The 20,759-nt window shown below is 40.2% G+C and overlaps 1 protein-coding gene across 3 annotated transcripts in view; it reads left to right on the top strand.

Annotated features, from left to right (window-relative positions):
* Window positions 1-20,759, top strand: part of LOC129112428 (protein PHTF2-like) — a 40,593-nt gene that overhangs the window by 3,985 nt on the left and 15,849 nt on the right. For all 3 annotated transcript variants that reach the window (XM_054624523.1, XM_054624524.1, XM_054624522.1), the window contains 2 exons: window positions 9,453-9,533; window positions 18,565-18,621. In XM_054624523.1, coding sequence (XP_054480498.1) covers window positions 9,489-9,533; window positions 18,565-18,621 — 102 coding nt within the window. In that variant the 5' untranslated portion in view covers window positions 9,453-9,488. The remainder of the gene's footprint in view (window positions 1-9,452; window positions 9,534-18,564; window positions 18,622-20,759) is intronic.

Below are 20,759 nucleotides of genomic sequence, written 5' to 3'. Positions count from 1 at the left end.
TGTGTGTGTGTGTGTGTGTGTGTGTATGTATGAGAGAGAGTGTGTTCATTATGTGTTTACTAGTTCCCCCCCCCCCCCCCCAAAATTCCACAAAGTCAGTTTTGTTTGAGCACCACATGCTTCAACAACCCATGTTATGTTGCTGAGAGGGTGTTAGTTGCCCACACACACACACACACACACACACACACACACACACACACACACACACACACACACAGAGAGTTCATGAGTACTGTCAATTATGTCTGCAAGAGAAGATTGAAAAATAGGAGAATGTGGAAAAAGCCATACTTTTGATACAAACCATAATTACAAAAATGTTGTCCCATGAAAAACAATAATGTTTAGAACCTTTTGTGAAGCAGATTTTCACCAAAACTCTACTAACTATAGAAGCAAGCCCATTTAATGGTCTCCCTGAAGAGAAAAGGCTGTGTTATGTGATTTTTAGGTGAGATTGAAGACTAAAGTTCATTTCATATTTAACTGCTCATTACATGATTATTTCAGGTCTGTAGTCTTTGGTTATAAAGCATTTGAGTTGTGTTTTAGGAAGGTAACATTATTTGCAGCAGATCCTAAGACACATTTAGCCAGGTTTTGATCCAGATTTGGTCCCGCCCGTCATTTGAGGTTCAGTATTATTGGTGTCAGTACGCCTGATCTTCCTGATCAGATGGATTTCTGGCATGTCATAAATTTTGGCCGCGTGTCTTTTAAAAGAATTCCACGGTCGGATTCTCCCCATGACTGTCAAAACATTGTTAAAAACTGCTGTGAACTTGTGTAATATTGTTTACTTTGCTTGCATTGCATATTTTATGCTGAGAAGTTATGTTCTTGTCTGACAATTTTTTGTGTGTGTGTGTGTGTGTGTGTGTGTGTGTGTGTGTGTGTGTGTGTGTGTGTGTGTGTGTGTGTGTGTGTGTGTGTGTGTGTGTGTGTGTGTGTGTGTGTGTGTGTGTGTGTGTGTGTGTGTGTGTGTGTGTGTGTGTGTGTGTGTGTGCTATATGATCATCAAGCCCTGTTTAGGTCAAGTGTATTGTCAATTGGTGTTACTTGAGATTGTCAGGGATTCCACCCTACGAGATGGAAAACATAATCCCCATCTCCCCCCCCACCCCTCTTGTTTCACACAAACACTCACTCCCAGAATCCCCCTGACACCTCCGACCCTTCACCGTCGATTGAGCAGCATCACATTTCCTGTAGGCACACAAACAAACATACATACATAAACGTACTTACTTACACACACACACACACACACACACACACACACACACACACACACACACACACACACACACACACACACCCTCCCCCACACGCCCTCCCCTCTGCCCAACTCAGAGATGTAACCTGCACCCATCATAAAATATAGAGCACCCAGAGCGAGAGAGAGAGAGAGAGGGAGAGCAGCTTGTGTTACACATCACGAGTTACCAGACTCATGGAGGAGGTCTCCTCTTTTGCTCATGTTTTAATGAGACATCCCAGAGAAACACTACACTGATAGAAAAGCTCCTCTATTCTGACATCTTTTTCAGCATTCTCAGCTGTCCCGTTGATTTTGTCGTTCTGTTTTTAAAAAGTGCTACTCTGTCATTTGTCTCTGTGCGAAACCGCTTCGTGGTTTCTGATAGAGATCAGTGCCGCAGGAGTTTTCAGCAGTATTGCTTCATGCTCAGTTTCCATCTAAACTGCCACGTTCTGCTTTTTTTATTTTTTCAAGGCTAAATTTAGCACCTTCCATGGATAAACAGGGAAAATTATTTGTTTTCCACAAGTGAATCTGTTTAATCTAATCTTTTTATTTCTGTTGTGGCGGACGTACAGCCCACAGTGATGAGTTTCTGTTCGTGTTATAAGGTCGCCCACCTGTCAACGGTGAGTGGAGGCCTTCAGCAGACAGTGAGACCTTTTCACATATGTCTAAGCGATCCCCCCCCGACATCGAGAGCACATGAAGCCTGTCACATGAACCTTCTCACCACCTTCAATTTAAATCCCAGCGTGACTTCCATCAAAGTGAATCCAGCTTGTTAAAGCTGTTGCTGCAGCCACGGGGGTGATGATCGAGCGCATACAGTTGCACATCACAAGGTTTAGGAAACGTACACTTCACTGACTGACCTTTTAATGTGTTTCTCCTCTGCTCTGCTGAACTTAACATACTTCCACAGAAAGGGTGCCATGTTGTTAATGTGTATGGGGACCATCAAGTCTCTAGAGGTTATGAAAATTGACTCATTAGACAAGATGTCATCTGTGTGGTTGTGGTTTGAATGCATTTTTATCAAATTAGGAATCCAGTAGCAAATCTTTCTTATCTAAACTCAAATTCGAACCTAGCGCTGAATCTCTTGACTTCTGTGTCCGTTTTCCATTAGGTATGGGTTCATCTTTATCTTTTTTCAAACACTGCAGCATCCTGCCTTTTATTAATTACTGTGAGGTTAAAGTATGGTATGATCACTCACCTGACAAAACCTGATGCCGCTCCTCTGCCAGATGACGGGTTAAACAGTCAGTTTAGTCATTAAATACGTGGCCTTTTGCTGTGTGATGGGAGAACCAGAACTCATTTCCCCTAGGGCCTAATAACCCTAATAACCCAATATTTCATACAAATTGTATTAATTTCTTCTGACATTAGTGGAGGCGGTCTTTTTCCAAGACTTGTTGTCTCCACTTTGAAATTTTGCAGGAACCCTGTATGGGAAACCTAATGTCTAAGAACTAAAACATAAGCTCAGTCTTCCCTGGTTGCCATTTACCTCATTGGCTACCTGAACGTTTCGTAAATTGTTCTTTTCTAATAAAGAAGAGAGAGGACATAAAATATTTAATATGAGATACGTCATTGACAGAGCTTCACAAATGAGGTACAACTTGGAACCAAGTGCAAAATGTAACCGGTTATGGGAAACCAATCTGAGTCATTTGCAATAATGTGAGACATTAAGAATTGAAAGAGAGCGAGCAAGTGTGCGAGAGCGAAAGTGAATAGCTGTAAGGTGTCGGATTAAAAAGACCGGCAAGGGTGGCAGGTTGCATAACCAATTGCCTGAAATGAAATGAGAGGAAAAAACATGGCATGACTTCCACATACACACCCACTTTTCATTACACACACTCACAAACACACACATACTCACCACGCCCTCACGCTCGACACCCATTTAGTGAAGGGATTTTGTGCATGTGTGTGTGTGTGTGCTGGTTGCCGGAAAGTACCAATGGACTCATAGTATAAGATTATTTTAAAACTTTTTAAGTTAGCAAGTATTTTGATAATCAGTTGTTTTTATTCATTTCTTATTCCAACAATTCTCCAGTTTCATGTTGACAAATGTGAGGATTTGCTCCCTTTTTTTAATATATGATAATAAATTGAATGTCGAATAAAACTAAGTATTTGAAGGACACCACCTTGAGCATTTCTTTCACCATCCTTGGCCTTCATAGATTACTTGATAATGAAATAATCATTAGTTGCAGCCCATGCTTCAGAGATACATTTGGCTAATCCAGGAGGTAATATACTTTATTTTGATTTCTAAAGCCACCGATGAAAATAAAGAGCTGCCAGTGGCTGTAAGAAATGTCTAAAGGTTACACTATCATGCAGCTCGTATATCTTCAAAACTATGTATCTCATCTTATAAAAGCAGAACAGAGGTGTCTGCAAACTGCTGCCAGTTTGTCCCCATGTATTTTTTGTTAGCAGGGTCTGATCTCTAAAATGACTTCATCTTCTATTTTAAAACCAAAGAACTTGAGCTCAAGGGCTGAGTGATATTTGATGTGGTTTGATGCTACCAACAAGATAATCTAGCTTCAGGAAACAACATGCTCTTTTAGTTGTTTTCAGCTCCACAAAAACAATCCAGATATGATACATTTTATATTGACTACAATTATAGACACACTATAATATAATATATCAAAAAATATTTTTTTTTACATTTTGCAAAAAAACGCTGGAGGTGTTAAAAAAATGTAATAACTACGGATGGTTTAGCACTGTCTTCTAAGTATCTCACTCTTTTTCTTTTCTCTGACCACCCCATGAAGACAGCATGAAGCCCTATGGAGATCACACACACACACACACACCATAACTCCACCTTCATTCATACAGTGGCTCCAATATGACTTATTACACTCAGCTATTTCCTGCTCACACAAAGACACACATGCATGTACACTTGCCCCGAACACACACACACACACACACACACACACACACACACACACACACACACACACACACACACACACACACACACACACACGCACACGCACACGCACAGGCACAAAAATAGTCCTCATACAATCTGTGCCCTTCATAATACACACTGTCTTACTTGACCATTCTCTCTCTCTCTCTCTCTCGCTCTCTCTCTGTAAATGGGTCACTTCAGACAGACTTCTGGTCGGTCAGACTTGGCAGCCTGATGGCTGCAGCCCTTGTGTGTGTGTGTGTGTGAGTGAGTGTGTATTGGTGTGCGTGCACTCGCTGAATTCTTTGAGAGCTTTGTCATGGACGTTTGTGAAGCTTTCTTGTTGACACGATTTGCTGTTAGCGGAGTAACTGGAATGAAAATTAACTGGAGAGGGATTAATAAAAACAAGCACATAATATCCTTTTTAAATATATGATTTGGGGTCAGAAGTGTAGCCTCAAATCTAGGAGGTTCACAGACAAACCCTCCTTGGACATTATATATTTTGGTCACAGGATTCATAAGCACTGAAGATGAAAACAGCTGTGTGTGCGTCTGTTGTCTCGGCTCTGTTCCCTAAATACCCCTTTAGCAGTGTATTTTGGGAACACTGTGGATGTGCGGTTTTGGAAAAAGAGTGTTGGGAAAGAATTCGCCCAGCCTATTTTCTTTTCATATGTACTCCAGCATAAATAATAACCCAGCACATTATAGCTAGTTCTGTTTATGAAGTCACATTAGGCAATAGCATGTGATGTGTCTGCCTGGAGGTGTTTTTGTCTGATAATGTGTGTGTGTTAGTGTTGCCGTCCCACCGAGGTATGATGAGAGGATTTTGAGGCTTTGAACAAGGAGGATTTCTTATCACTGTCTCTGCATGGTGAGGATTTAAAGCCTTTAAGCCTATCCAGGAGTCTTGGAGAGTTAAAAACAGAAAACACTGCTGTTTGTGGTCCAACTCCACTAATGACGGGGTGTAGTTCTTGTTGGTTTGTCTGTCTGGATGAGTGTCTGTTTTTCTTAATTCTGGTCATGCCTATGATTGTTGTTTTGAGGTTGCGCAATCTAACTTTTTTCCAAAGCAGGAGTTGTTAGCAGTCGTTGCTCTGCAGTAATTGGACACCAACGCATTTTTGTTCTGGTGATTTATCAGAGACATTGGTTTGATCTCATAAACATTTTATATATTATGTGCAGAAAACCCCACAAGAGTAAAATGTTTTACTGTAGTTTTTTGTGCTCCTAATCACTACTTTGTCATTTAATTTTCCCCCCTAAAATGACATTTATATTACATGAGCAGACAGTCATTCTAAAAGCATTAATCCATTTAATGGGTAAGTCAATCGGCTTAGAATAAATGCCCATCTTTGTCTGGTTCCAGCTCCCTAAAATGTGCGGTTTTGCTGCTTTTTCCCTTTTTTTTTATGTTTTTCATAGATTAGCTATATTTTTGTGACTTTTATGAAATGAAATAAGCAACACATCCTGCTTTAAAAAGGCTACATGCCAAGCTGCAACAGCAGATTAGTCGGTACATTCGTTGCGTGTAAAATTCACCAAAGCGTTTAAGGCATGAGGTGCTGCTTTTGTACTATATTTGTCTGAATATTTTTGTGGTAAAGCTTACACATTACTGCCTTTTATTATAGGCAGAGCACTCAACAGAACTTCACTGGTTTCCTCTCAAAAAGTACTTTGACATCTTGGACTCAATTATGAAAATATATTTATCTCCCTAAAGATGAAAAGTTTTAAGCTTTTGTAATGCATGCTGCTCTCTTCATCTGATATATATACGCTAGCCACTTGTCCTATAAAACTAATATTTTAATTTCTTCTCATTGCGAAAAGTTTGAATATTTGTTAGAGCAGCAAAACAACTTGTGAATAAGAGGTAAACTCTCTCTCTGTCTCAGGACAGGAAACGTGTCTTGCTTTCTTAACCACCCTATGGTGTTTGGTCTTTACATACATCCTCCTTCTTCCTCTCTTTTCTCGGTCAGTCTATTTTCTCTCTCTTTCACCGCCTCTATCACCTCTATCTCAATCTCTCCAAAAGTTGTGATATGAAGGCCTCTATTGACACTGTAAACCCATTAACTTGTGTAACCATAGCACATAAAAAGAACAAACCAGTGTTGTGCTTTCTCTCTTTTTTATCTCCTTCCCCCTGTTAAATTTAACTAAATATGCTTTATGAGCAATAGCAAAGGAAACAAGTGCATGGCATGTCAGGAATAGTGTGGTTCAGCAGTGAATGATAGAGGAAGGGGTGATGATCGTAATCATAGACTACGAGCAAGATACTCTCTTCCTGTTGCTAAAAATGTCTCTGGCCTTCTTGGGCATAAGTGCGCACATGCACGCACACACACACACACACACACACACACACACACACACACACACACACACACACACACACACACACACACAGGCAGAAATGCACTCACATATCTGCATCCTTATGAGAAGAGTGTGTGCAGCATTTACGGATAAAGGAAGGAAGGGTTCTTTGCAGTTTACACTGATCAGCTGGTGGTTAGCCGTTTGTGGGTGTGTTAGGTTTATGCTACTGGAAGACTTCTGTGTGTGACGTTGAAATGGTGCACACTTGGCTCGGAGCAGACATTTTTTATCTCCTTCCTGCTTTTGAGCTGCACATTCACGCTTTCTTGACACACTGAGCTCGCACTGGCTCCCGTACGGCTTTGAACACGAGGACTGTGACACACTTGAAGTAAAACTCTTCGTTTTGTTTGAGGTGGCGACTTTATCGCACATATAAACACTCCGTGTTGCGGTTTGGTTTGTTGGCAGATAAGCTGTTAGAGTTGACAAAACAGTCCAGTAGTATAACTCCTCACACACATATTATTTCTTTTTAAAGTAAACTGCATCACAGACTGCAGACGGCCACAAACTTAACTCCTCAATGGTTTTCTTTTCAAAACGATCAGCAAAAGTAGCAGGAAGTCTAAGCACAAACGTATTAAGAAGGAAAAGGATGACACATAACTCAGTTGAAGGATTAACTACCCTGCCGACTGAGGCAGGCAGCACAAACAAGCCTTCACATGCAAAGCAGGATGTCTTTACTCGTTACGGTTCAAACCTTGAGAGGAAAGCTTGACTAAAAAGAGAAAAAGCAAATGTCAAAATGTGTTGTTTCTTTGGGTTGAGTATTATTTTCCTGATAACTGCTGAAGCCAAAAGGAAAACAAGTAAAGCTGCTGCTGCTGCCCTTGGTCAGCCTGGCCTGCAGCCGCTGTCCTCCATCACCTCTCCATCTATCTGCCCCTCCATCACTCCCACTCACGCTGCAGGACAACACTCTGCACTTGTATAACAAAGGAATACAAAGAGAGTGAGAAAACGGAAGATAAAGGAAGAGAGAGAAGAGAGGAAGAAGAGTGGCTAACCTCAAGCCTCCATGTTTTACAGCTTCTCTGATTAGCCACATCTTTTTCTCCCGGTCTTTCTCTCACACCTCCATCGACGTATAGGAGGTTTCTAATTTTAACGTTTAACCTACATGTATTTAAGCATCGGAAGTTTGCTGTTATCAAAATTATAATTAGCTAAATGAGTCATATTTGCTGTTGTCAGTGTCGAATACAATTTGAAGCTCAGGTGTGTTTAAAGTGTATCCAGTTAAAACTCTTTTCTGCTCGGGTTCCTTTTTTTTTTTTTTTTGAACCACAACAACAAACAAGCTCACATCACCTCCATCAGCAGAAGATCCTGTTTCAAAGGCATCTTACTGGAATCCCACTCTGACTGTAACACTGACACACTGCAGGCCTAATGTACAGTCTGGACTCTCTAGATGCACGCTGGCTCTCTGTCATCTGAACCTCCCATCAGTGACCCAGATATCGGCAAGCAAGTCACTTGAATAACGCATAAGGTTTATTTTGGTGGTGTTCAGTCGTGAATACCATCAAGTCATATATTGAACATCAAGTAGCATAGCATAGATAGATATAGCGCCTGTCTGTGTGATGCTTATGTGTAATTATTAACAGAATGCCATGCTTTGTGGATATACAAACAAATTAGTTTGAAAGTTAATTATTGACCTTCAAAAACAGATGTTTGACCAAAACATCCTAAGTCAAGATCAAGCTTCTTTTTCTTATCTTTCTTGCATCTCACCATCTTCCTCAGTGGAAGGACAGAGTACAGAGCTCAGGAAAAGCTAGTAGGTTCTGTCCAAAGATATATATTTTTTGTATTGCAGAAGGCTTTTGTTGTAATTTCTTCCCCCTGGTATATTTATTGAATTTTGTTTATCACGTCATTTTGAGATTTCGTCCATTTTCTATCTTGGGAAAGCTGCTGATTTGCTCATCCTCCATAAAACTGCAGCCTATTCCTAAAATAGTAAAGTTTTCTGCGTATTAAACAACCTAACTAGATAAAACATGTTAATAAATGAGCTTCAATGTAATGTTCAGCAACATCAGCACTTATTCGTTTGAACTGTGTCTGTTTGTGCGTGATTGTTTATGAACCTGTCTTTCTGGCTCCAGCCATTCGCCAATTTTTTTTCTCCAAAAAGAGGTGTGTGTCTGTGTGTGTCATAATGTGATTCAGTGGAAACAACCATCGCTAGCCACCGTTAGCGTAATAATCATCCCCAGGTCGGCTAATTGAAAGACTGTTTTTGTTTTATTTAAGATGGGTGTCAAGGGAGATGGCTGGTCTTAATGAGCCTAGTCTGTGTGTCTGTGTGTGTGTGTGATTCAGGAGCAAAACGATGATGATGAAGAGATGTGAATGATTTATGTTTATGTCTGTTTTATTTAGAAGAAAGACAAAGTGAACGCCTTCATTCCGCTCAAACACAAGTGTGTGTGGGTGTGTGTGCAGTCGGGTGTGTGGGTGCGTGCGCAGTCGTGTGTGTCTGTGCGCAGTCGTGTGCGTGCAGTCGTGTGTGTGTGTGGGTGGGTGTGTGTGCAGTCGGGTGTGTGGGTGCGTGCGCAGTCGTGTGTGTGTGTGTCTGTGTGTGTGTGCGCGCGTGCAGTCGTGTGTGTGTGTCTGTGTGCAGTCGTGTCTGTGTGCAGTCGTGTGTGTGTGTCTTCCCCTCCCTCTCTCCTTCATCAGTTATCAGGAAAGGACACACCTTCCTGTCAGGTATATAGACCTCAGTCCTCCCTCTCTCTCCTCATTACTCACACTGCTCTCTCTCTCTCTCGCTGTGTGTTTCAGTCTAAGATGCCCTAGGCCGGGAGAAGGGAAATGTAAATGGCTTCCAAAGTAAAAGATGCCGTGGTGTGGTACCAGAAAAAGGTAAGAAGCTGTACTTGGTTGTTTGCATTGGCATGCTGGCTTGGTCCCAAAACAAGAAAACAATATTTCAAATATCTGTGTGCAATTATGTTTTTGCAATGTATGTTCTCTTTAGTATTTTACCTCATTGAATCTAGGCTTTGGGGAAAAAAGTGTCTTGCTTCACATTGGATGGTGCAGTTTGAGTTCAAATTCAACAAGCAGTCTGTTCCTGCTGTGAAATCCTTCAACTGACGATGATGTTGTTGAGCCTGGTTGTCTTTGCAAGTTTCAGCTGCATCTCACAGTTTTCTTAAGCTGAGTTTGCTCGGTTGACGTGACCTAAATATGGAACTTAGGTCATGCAAATCTGCCCACAAATGAACGCAATGTGATATTTCCAGAGTATATTGTCACTATTAAAGAAGTGCTAAATGTTTAACATAATGTTATATTAAAGGTACAAGAAAAAAACCTGCTCGACCAAGAAAACATGAAAGCTGGGTACATATTTAATGTTAAGTCTTGACACGTTCAAAGTCTAAGTTTGCACACACAATACTTTTTTATGCAGGTTCTGCAGTTTGTTATGCACACTAGAGCCTGATGATTTATACAAGCCAACACGTTACATAAACACATAACATAAAGGAAGATTTATAAGAATTTTGTACATTTGTTTTTAATGTATTGCAACCACAATTTGCACTGAGAGGGACATTTTACATGCTCACTTCTAATTTATTATTACTATAGGCAGACATAGAAATACTGATACGTCTGCATTAAACAAATTTATTAATTTATTTGTTTACCTCTGTGGTGCACTGAAGAAGGCATAGATTAAACATATTTTTGCATTTTTTTCTTAACACAGCAACTGAAGATTTAACGTTACAAAAATGTCTTTACATTTGAGTGTGCAGACTCTTTCTGATACACACTACTTTGGCGACGACCTCTTCGGTTCTGTCAGCAGCAGCAGCATAGTCGGGCCGATCGGCACAGTGTGAAACCAGGCCGGTGTTGTGTGTCTTCTTGTTCCATGGTCTCAGATATCAGATCCTCTGCTGGACTCCAGCGCTGCTCCCACTGCAGCTCTCAGCTTACACACTCTGTCTGTCCCCACAAACCTGTCTGTCTGTCAGGACCCCGTCTGTCTCTTCTCAGGCCTCCTCTGCTCGTCTGTCTGCCTTAATATTATTCCTCCACAACGTCTCTGTCTCCCATCTGCTTTCTTTTTTTCCTCAGTTATTCACTCCATTTTTTGTCATGTCATCACAACCTGTCCGTGTCTGATCTTTTGATTGCACCTGACAGACGTGCACGTCAACTTAAGCTTTCACTGGAATCAGATCCCAATGAAGATGACTCATATGAGAAGTTACAGTCTTTAATTATAGGTCTAAACTCTTAAACAATGCTGTCTGCTTGAGACAAACAACAATTGTCAACTGAAAATGGCAGGTTTTCTCAGCTCTGCGTCTTTATATTTTGGCTCTTAAATTCGTCTTCAATTTAACTGCAGGTAACATCAAAAAGATCTCAAGTCAGCTCTGCAGATCTGTAATATTAGTCTAAGAAACTGGATTGAGGAAACGGAAAATCAATGTTCTTCTCTCATTCGATAAAGCTCGATTGTGTTTCTTTAGTGTGCATCTAGCTGAGCTTGTCTGGGCAGAGACACACCAGTGACGACAACCGCTGAGTCATGAATGAGTGAGACCTTTTTTCAAGGAGCAGATCACACATGTCTGACTGTCCTCAAGGCATCTTTATCTCTGACGTCTCTCTTAAAGTAAAATTAAATGGGGTCAGCTACCTGAATGTCAAGGAAATAAATCACACTTTTTCTGCTAGACGTCATAAACAGGGCTTTCTTGCTTTAGCTGTTTGAGTCACCAGGACATGGTGATTTTATTTTTCTCCAATGATTCACATACTGTCTCTCTATTAACTGGCATTAACGGGCTGACCAATAGCATTGCAGGTAGACGAGCCTTGACTGGTAAAGACTGGTCCATTGCAGCTCTAAAAATTCCGTCTAGTTCATGCCAAACATGCAAGAGAGAGCAGGAGATTCAGCAAACACCTGAAATCTTGCCAAATAAACTAACTCTGCCCTCAGGAGAGTATTTAGGTGAGCAAGACTGTGGCTCCTGACAAGCACCGCGTGGTGGAAAAATAACCCTGTTGTGTTTTAATAGCCTTGGCTACTTGTATGAGTGGTGGTGTGACTCCGGTCAGGACATCGCTCAGGTGATTTTCTATAAACTGTCAGTGCGAGATGCAATGGGTCGGCCTCCTTCTGTTCATTTGTTTTGATTTGTTTGTTTTTGTCTCCAAACCGTCAACTGCTCATTTATTTTGCTCAAGGAGAAGGAGAATTTTGTCAAACAAAAATGGAACTTAAACTTTACCCTTGAATGTATCTGAAAAATAAAAAAAAATCACAGCATTTGGACACTGTTATCAAAATCTTAGAGACAGCCGGGCAGATAAAAACTAAACGATCTAAGAGTTTTGTTCAAATTTTCTGTCTATTTTAAATATGTAAAACTAGAAGTAAACTAGGTAGAAAAGGGTTGTAATAAGACCTCAAGTCCTACTGACCTGAAGACGTCCCAGAGAGAACGGTCCAGATTACCTAACAGGACTGTGAAGCTGAACCTCCGATCCTCCTCTCCCCAGCCTACAAACATGTCCCCTTATGACTCAGTATATTTCTACAGACAGGCTGCATATAGACTCTGTGTTATGTTTGTGTGGAAGCTGTTTTTATTCCCACCACAGTGTCGTACCATGCAGTCTAGATCTCTTACAGATCCAGACAGACATGTGTTTTTTAAATGTCTGACACATAGTGCTTACTGATAGTCTGGTGTTTTCAGCTTCTCGTGGCGTGTCGCTGATATATTTGAGCTTAAAACGTTGCACTTAAATAAATCAGCTTAGAGTTTAGTTGTGTGGTGGCTTTAGTATAATATTTAATATCCTTGGTATGTGGGCGAGATCTGTGGACGTTAAGTCTCCGTGTGAAGAGTCTCCGTTAAGTGAGTTTATATATATGGAGGACATGACTATATTTAGAGTAGAGAGACATCACATGATCTATCAAGTAGCTTCATATGATATTTATATAATGACGTATATAATGTCAAAAGCTGTCTTTCTTTCACCCCAAAATATGTCAACTCACAGTTGGGTCGATTTAGTTATTAGACTTTTATTTCTAACAGCTTTCCAGACAAAACAGGCAGAAAGGGCTGAAGTTGACTCTCATTAATTTGCTCTAATCTTCATGTTGTTGTTGATAGTAATATTGAATTTGAAACAGTTTGTCGATTAGTTACATTAGCTAGATCAATTGTTTTGAGTCACACATGCCACAAATTGGCTCGCTCCACCTTCTCATATATTTCTTTTTCTTGACTTTATTTGATAGCAAATGGATAATGTTTGGGTTTTTGTTAGACAAACTAAAGACATGTGAAAATGTCATCTTGAGTTATAGAAAACTCTACATTCTTTTTTATTTCCTTACATTGCATGGACAAAACGATTAATCGAGAACATATCATTAGATTGATCGATTACGAAATAATTGTTAGTTGCATTAATGGTTAGTTAATTAATTGATTGGTTAAATGACAGAAGATAAATCTGCAACTATTTTTATCATTGTTTTAATGTATAAGTACTTTTTCAGGCAAAAATGTTCCATATTCCCTGTTTCCAACCTCTATATTATGAGGATTTGGTGGCTTTCTTTGTCTTATATGTGATATTAAACTAAATATCTTTAGGATTTGGACTGATGGTCAAACCTTTGGTTCTCTGAAAAAAGGATTGTCTGAGCTGAAAATAGACCTCACACACACACACTCTACTACAGCAACACCCCTCTGTGTGCGTTGCCATTGAAACACATGAAAACACAGCAGAAGGTTAATCTGCACGTCACCACCAGCTGTCTGCCCCAAACTGGTCTTCCAGTCATTTAATAATTTTTTCCGTTTTGTTTTCATTCAAAAATGGACAGATAAAGATGAGCAGGATTTTGAAATGCAACATTTGATTTATTCATTCATTGAACATATTCCATTCATTTGCACATACCTCTCTAAAATGAAAGGATCCTTGTAGACACACTCTGTGCGTTTCCACTGGTGGTTACTCAGCACATCAAAGCTCACCACACCTAAACTGACTTATGCACATAGGTGTCTCCCACAAATAGGTGAAGGATTTTCCATCACAACCTGGTCCACAGTAGGTTTTCCAAATGTTAAAACCTTATAATTTTTATATGACCACTTGTAAGCAGTTAAACTATACATGCAGCAGACACAGATTAACATTAGGATTCATTTTGAGTCGTCTATTTGTCAATCTGATGAATCAAAGTCAAATATTCACTCTGCCTTCAGTTCTGTTTCGTCAACCTCTGATGGAAAAATCTGGCAATTTAGCACAATCTTGATGCTCCACTATGCTCACCAGCTAGTCACTGACTAATTAGTGCAGAGCAGGGAGTGTACAAAAAACGGCCGACTGCTGTGACACGTGAGGGAGCAAGAGACGGAACCAAAACAATAAAGATGTGAGCTTTGAAACCGAAACTATGAGCTGAAAGATGTTCTGTGGAGGTGAGCAGAGCTGGGGGATACTTCTCTCACTACGAGTTCCACCTTTCACATCACGCATTTGATCCATTGTAGGGAAATATTTGTGTGAGTAGCTTTAAAGTCAACACTCAAGACTCGGCACGGGAGTGCGTGTGTGTGTGTGTTTTTTAAAAGGCAACATGCTCAACAAGTATCTGATAATTGACTTTGTGGTTAACTTGAAGCCAAAAATGTAATCCCAAAATAATCTAGAATAACCTGTAGCAGTTAAATGGTAATAATTGTCACTGATAAACAATTAATGACATGTGATATGTGATAATCTTGTAAATATTCGCTGGAGACTTCAAAACAAACCTCTTCAAACCAGCATCCATCTGTGACAGCCCCCATATTGCAGAGGCAGTTGTTATATAACTCTGTTGCTTCCCTGGCATAATCCCTCTCTCTCTCTCTCCTCCCTCCCTCCCTCCCTGGCTCGCTCCTCCATCCGTCGTCATGGTGACCCCAGCACTGCCGCAGCGGCACACTTGGCCTCGTCATTTTCCCTTCTGGTGCACTCTGCACTCGATTTGCTTGTCAAATCTCAGAAGTGAGATTGCCGTTTGACCAAGAGCAAGAATATTTAACTCCCTTCAGTTACTAAAGCGATCCTTTATTTCATTTTATTTATTTTTTATCATTGTAAGACAAATAATAATGCCAAAATTAAGAGGGGAATTGACAGAGAAACTGTAATTTAAATGTTTTGTTGCCTAAGAACCAGCTTATTTTGAGAGGAGGTGATCAGTGTGTGTGTGTGTGTAAGAGGATCTCCAGTGCTCTTAATTCCACTCCGTCGGATCTCAGTTGCCGCATCACTCCATGATAACGAGGGATTTGTATGTGTCTGAAAAAGACTCCCCTTTCTATACCTGCCCTCCTCCTTGCATACACCCTCTCTGCTTCTTTCTGCTGCGTAGTCTGGTCATGTTTGCCCTCTGGTTGTCCTCCGCATACGCTCCCAACTGCCTCTCCAGTTTGAGTGTATTTTTTAATAGGTTGAATGATGTGGAAAATTAGCTGTCAGCCCAAATGACACACAGTTAATCAGTCAGAAAGCCCTCGGATTTAATGCTAACCGGTGCTCAGAATATCCCATTTGTTCACAATTGGTGGAGCCTCAGGATCCACATTTGTTAATAACTCCCAGCCCAGTTATAATGTCAGATTTAAATTGTTATCTACAGTGCCTTATTGCGGCACCAAAGAATTACATTTGGTTTGTAGTCTTCCGACCATTCAAAGCGCTCTAACACTACATGTCATTCACCCATTCATACACTGATATCACAGGGTAAAGTGTCTTGCCCAAGGACACGTTGACCTGGACAAGAGGAGCCAGGGGTCAGAGACCATAGATCAGCTGTTAATCCCTGTTGCAGAAATAGTTCCTATAATAAGACTGAGAGCTTTAGTTTGTCGTGTTATTTCTGTATTGTAGAAGCTATGATAACTTAAGAGTCAGGTTTACAAGAAATGGCTTAACAAAAGCTTGATATATTCCAGTGTATCTATGATACAATTTTGCTTAGTCTGAGGCAGGATGACCTTTAATAGTTTTTCTGGAGCTTTCGATTTCATCATCCTGTCAAATATTCAGCTGCTTTGCTAACAAAGGAGGAAAAGTAGACATGCTACTTTTTTAGAAGTGTTACAGATTGGCCAGGGTTTCATGTTAGACCAAACTCTTCAGGAATACAGTATTTGACAAAATAGTCTCGTAACAATGTCCATGTAGAGCCGTTCGGAAGCTGTTGATCGCGTCACATGATGCCCAGCTGTCATGGAACTGGAGATGTTAAAATGTCCATGTTTCAGAGTGGAGAAGTACTGCTTCCAAGGTCAACAATGAACTTTATATCTTAAGAGTTATTAAACAGTCCCTATTATTATGTATTATTTTTGTTTACTCGGACAGGCTGAAGTTAACAGCAATCCGATGACATTTCCTTTGATTTGTAAAGCAGTGATTGTCTGTGCGATGGTGTGACCTGCGGAGCGACGGTGCCACATGCTGCGGCTCAAATCAGTATTTCAGAATGAAAGGAAAGCATTGAAAGAGTGATACACTTTAAAATAAAAGTTGCGCAGGACAACCCATCTCGAGATCAGAGTCAGGCATGAGCACAACGTGATGCACTGCCTGACCCACATCTGATCCGGTACTGTATCTGCTGGTTAACACGGGGAGAACACAAGTCATCAGGGCTACATAAGTATAAGCACAAATACTTATTCTTTTATTTTTATCCTGAATAGAGAGAGAGAGAGAAAGGGATTCATGAAGGAAGCCTTTAACTGACATAACAAACACTTTCTCTTCTGTCCACACTTATTCTGTCTCTCTTCATGTTCTTCTTTGCTTCCATTTGACCGCCGTCTCCCTCGTCTTCTCTTTCTATCCATGTTTAATGATGTCTCATTAAATATGCAGACTTTCCACTGGCAAACTCACGTGATGACCTAGACACAATGCCTTGGAGACACACACACACACACACACACACACACACACACACACACACACACACACACACACACACACACACACACACACACACAATGCACTGATCTGCTGAGCTCAGATCATAAATGATCCTCTTAAGTCTATGGAAACGCTCTATCAAAAATGAGAAGCAACCAATTTTCTGTGACTTATTCCTCCCAGCTTTTTTTTTTTTTTTTTTTTTTTTATTCCTTCAACATTATCTGCTAATCGTTGCTGTGTGGATAAAAAATCTGACCATGTGAAATTGGCACAGACTGGTCTCGGAGTGTGTTTGTTTTGTGTGTCCGCTCGTCCAGATCTCCATATATCTGGACGAGGGGACAAATCTATTTTGTCTCCCTGATAACAGCACCTTCTGTCCATCTCTGTGTCACACTACGCTCATGCACACACACTGCATTTAAGACTACAAGTCATACATCTACATAAGTGTGTATTAACCACTCCACCAGCTTCATGCACACACTTTCTGCTCCAAACGCGTGCACACACACACACACACACACACACACACACACACACACACACACACACACACACACACACACACACACACACACACACACTCTGCGGGTCTATTGATCTCTGTGATAGTGACAGGTGGTGCTGCATGCATTTCCCCAGAGTCTCATTTCCCTCTTCTCCGTGTGTTTGTGTGTAATGTTGATACATTTACCACATTATCATACTGACGGAGAGGTTTCTTTTCTTCCAGTAGATCATGACCCTTTTGGACCAGTTACACAGGTTCTTAACTCAATTGTAGAGACAATGAAAGATGAAGTATAGAGACAGGCAGGTTTAAAAAAAAAAAAAAAAAAACAACAACAACAGGAGGTGACGGTGAAAGAAGGCTTGCTGTAGATAGCAGTGTATTGTTTTTTGTTTGAGTGTCAAATGTGAGGTTTGTTTTAGTGCTAAACTGTGTTAACCTTTTCAACTCCAGCCAAACGGAACATTATTTTGATCTTCAGAGGAGTCTCCAATAGTTCAAGGATGCCAAATATGGCTTTAATAATATGTAAAAGGAATGCTTGACACACAGTTAAGATATCTTGTTCATGTTCATCTTCGGAAAGTCCCAAAAATATCAGACCGCATTTAAGGGAAATGTGTATAAAATGATACACATCATATTTCTAGACATCCTGATGAAACAGTGATGCCGTAAAAACATTAAGCCACAGGTTGCATATTTAACTCAATGTTAACATTATAAATGTAGTTTCAATGACGGCTTATAACAAGTTGACACAGAATATGTAATATTGTCAAAAGTTGTGGCACAATAGGATTTTTAAAAAGCTACTTAAGTAGTGTATTGTGGGAAAACTGTGTCAATGGGGTTAATTTAAAGCTTTTTGCAACAATTAAACACTGATTGCTAAATTAAAATCCTAATTTGTGGCGAAATGATTCATCACCAATCATGTAATGACACGGTTGTAAATATCCAACTTGTTTTATGAGATCACGACGGCTCCAGATGTGAAGTGAGAGCTTTAAATCCTGAACTCCCACACAAAACAAAACCACATAATGATCTGTTTTTGCAGACTCATCACAATATTGAAAATCTGTTGTTATGGCGATATAATCTGCCTTAAAATAATGGTAATGATGCAGCTAAGGGGCGTTGGCATATCCCTTTGATTACAAGAAGATTATTTTAACTTTTTTAATTAAACGTAGATCCGTCATTAAGGGGAAGTGAAGCTTTTTTGTGCGTCTAAGAAAAAAAACGTTCTTGTGGTTGGGATCATTATTCCTCTTTCTAGAAGATGACGTGTGCGAGGCATCTGAAAACTAAAACCTTCTGTTGCTCTTCTCTCCCCAATACATAATTAATATTTTTTCTTGTTTGTTCACCCAGATTGGCGCCTATGACCAACAGATATGGGAGAAGTCAGTGGAGCAGCGGGAAATAAAGGTACGTTTGTTTCATTGTTTGCTTTGTGTTTCTGTTATTTCACATTTTTTTTTTCATTTTCCTGTTTGTGTTTTCTTTCTGTGCTCTGCTTATTATAAATGTCTCCCCTCATCCTCTATTTCTTCTGGTTCCCTTTGTCAAATTCTTGTTTTCTCTTTGACTTTCACTCTTCCATCTTCCTCCCTCGTCTTCATTTTATAGTTTGTTTGTTGTCTCACCATGCTGCCAGTTCTATTCCAATGTTTTCTTTTAACTCTTTCCTCTCTGCCCTCATGGCTGGGTGTCACGTGCCCATCTCTCCTCTCTTCATCTCCATCCCCTCTTCTTCCATCCGTCTTTTCCTCCTTCTCTCTACAGTTTATTTCTCTGGTGAGTATACAGCGGGGAGGACGTCCTCTTGTTGTCCCACAGTGCACATCTGCTTCCCAAGCTGTAGCCAGCTAGACTGTGATTGGTTGGTTTGATCACTCATTTCAGTTGCCATGTCAAAAATCCTGGTGTGTTTATTAACCCCACTCTACATTCACACTGTAGCAACACTGCTTTGTGATTGGCTGCAGGAAGAACTTTTTTTTTTTTCCTCAAAGTTTAACCGCAGCCAGGCACTTAAGGGAACTGAGCAGCTGTGGCCTCTAGCGGTGTGAACACACAGCTAGATTAGCATGAGTCATGTGATCAGGGTAGCACCGAAACTTTAGTCTTCTTTAACTCTTAGCAGACAGTTTTAGGGTGTAAAGAACTGCAACAACGCAGACTTGAAGGTCAGCTCAGATCAAAGATTGACGTAATAAAAAAACAGATATTTCCGGGTTATACAGCTCTGTGACCAGTCAGCGCTATCTGTTCCTCCGGGAATAGACATAACAAATTCAGGTAGGGAGGTACATTCCCAGCTTCTAGTTAGCAGAAATGTGCATTTGCTCCCTAGTCTGCCTTGTTTAATTAACATATTTTATTCTGTTGAATCCTACATGATCACAAAACAATATATAATACAATACAATACAATAAAACATAATATAACATAACATAATATAATACCGCAACATTACAGAAATAGGGATATATGAGTTATCTACACAATTAGACAATATAACCATACAAAAAAGATAAGGAAAAGTATATGAAAAGGGTAACGATCGATACGATTTAAAAGACAAAAGAAATTGATAGTGATAATTGCTTACTTAATGTCACTGAATCCCTCTTTTTGGTGCCATCTAATGCGCTATAATATTCCAAACTCTCATATGTAAACAGGAAAGGATGAGGAACCACTACAGAGAGGTATGGTTATAGAAACGGGAAAACTTTGCCATTAAGTGGTCAGTTTTAGGAGGTGGTTTTCGTTAATTGACACCAGTTCCTTAAAAGAGAACTTTACCGCCCACATTACCCACAATACAACTTGACCGTCAAAGTTGTTTGGCTCTTGTCGAGTGGATGACATATTAACTGCTCCAATTTGCACTGCTTCATGACTTTGTGGGTTTAAATTAGAGGTTAATGGGACGGTGTTTATGTGTGTGCATTGAATGAAGTGACTCCCTCTTAGTCCAGAGATGTGGAAATTAGAGCCACTTCACCTGTCGGCTGTGACCTATCACCTTATGACCTTTAAATCCCTCCCTCCTCGAATAGAATGAGAGATTTTCTTATAACCAACATTCCCAAATTGGGGTCCAAGTACCCGATATAGGCTTCTGTATTTTTAGGGCAGGATTCAATTAAATGTATTTGTTTGAAATTAATTATTGTGACAGGGGCCTCTGATAAGCAGTTTCTGCTTCTATCCCTCTATTTCTACCTCCTCTTTCCTTGATACTGTAACTTTTGTCCTGTAAACTCTCTAAATCTCTTTAATGACCTCAAAGTCCAAAGACACGCACGTAGACACACACGCACACACACACACGAAACCCTGCGACCTTGGTTCTTCGTCTGTCGAGTAATTGGTTTCTCAGACTTTGTTTTTGCAGCAGACAGCGCAGATTTTATTTTTGCATAGTATGGATACACAATGTGTCAGCTCTGCACCGCTGTGAACTGTTTATCGTAATGTTTATTATATAATCCTTTTAATCTAGAAAGCTAGGAAGATACAGCTGCTCCTCATTGTCTTTATTATGCTCTGTAGG

This window comes from Anoplopoma fimbria, chromosome 23, assembly GCF_027596085.1.
Source record: "Anoplopoma fimbria isolate UVic2021 breed Golden Eagle Sablefish chromosome 23, Afim_UVic_2022, whole genome shotgun sequence".
NCBI classification, from domain to species: domain Eukaryota; kingdom Metazoa; phylum Chordata; class Actinopteri; order Perciformes; family Anoplopomatidae; genus Anoplopoma; species Anoplopoma fimbria.
The sequence above is the reverse complement of the archived record's forward strand: the minus strand, read 5'-3'. Positions and strand labels throughout refer to the sequence as shown.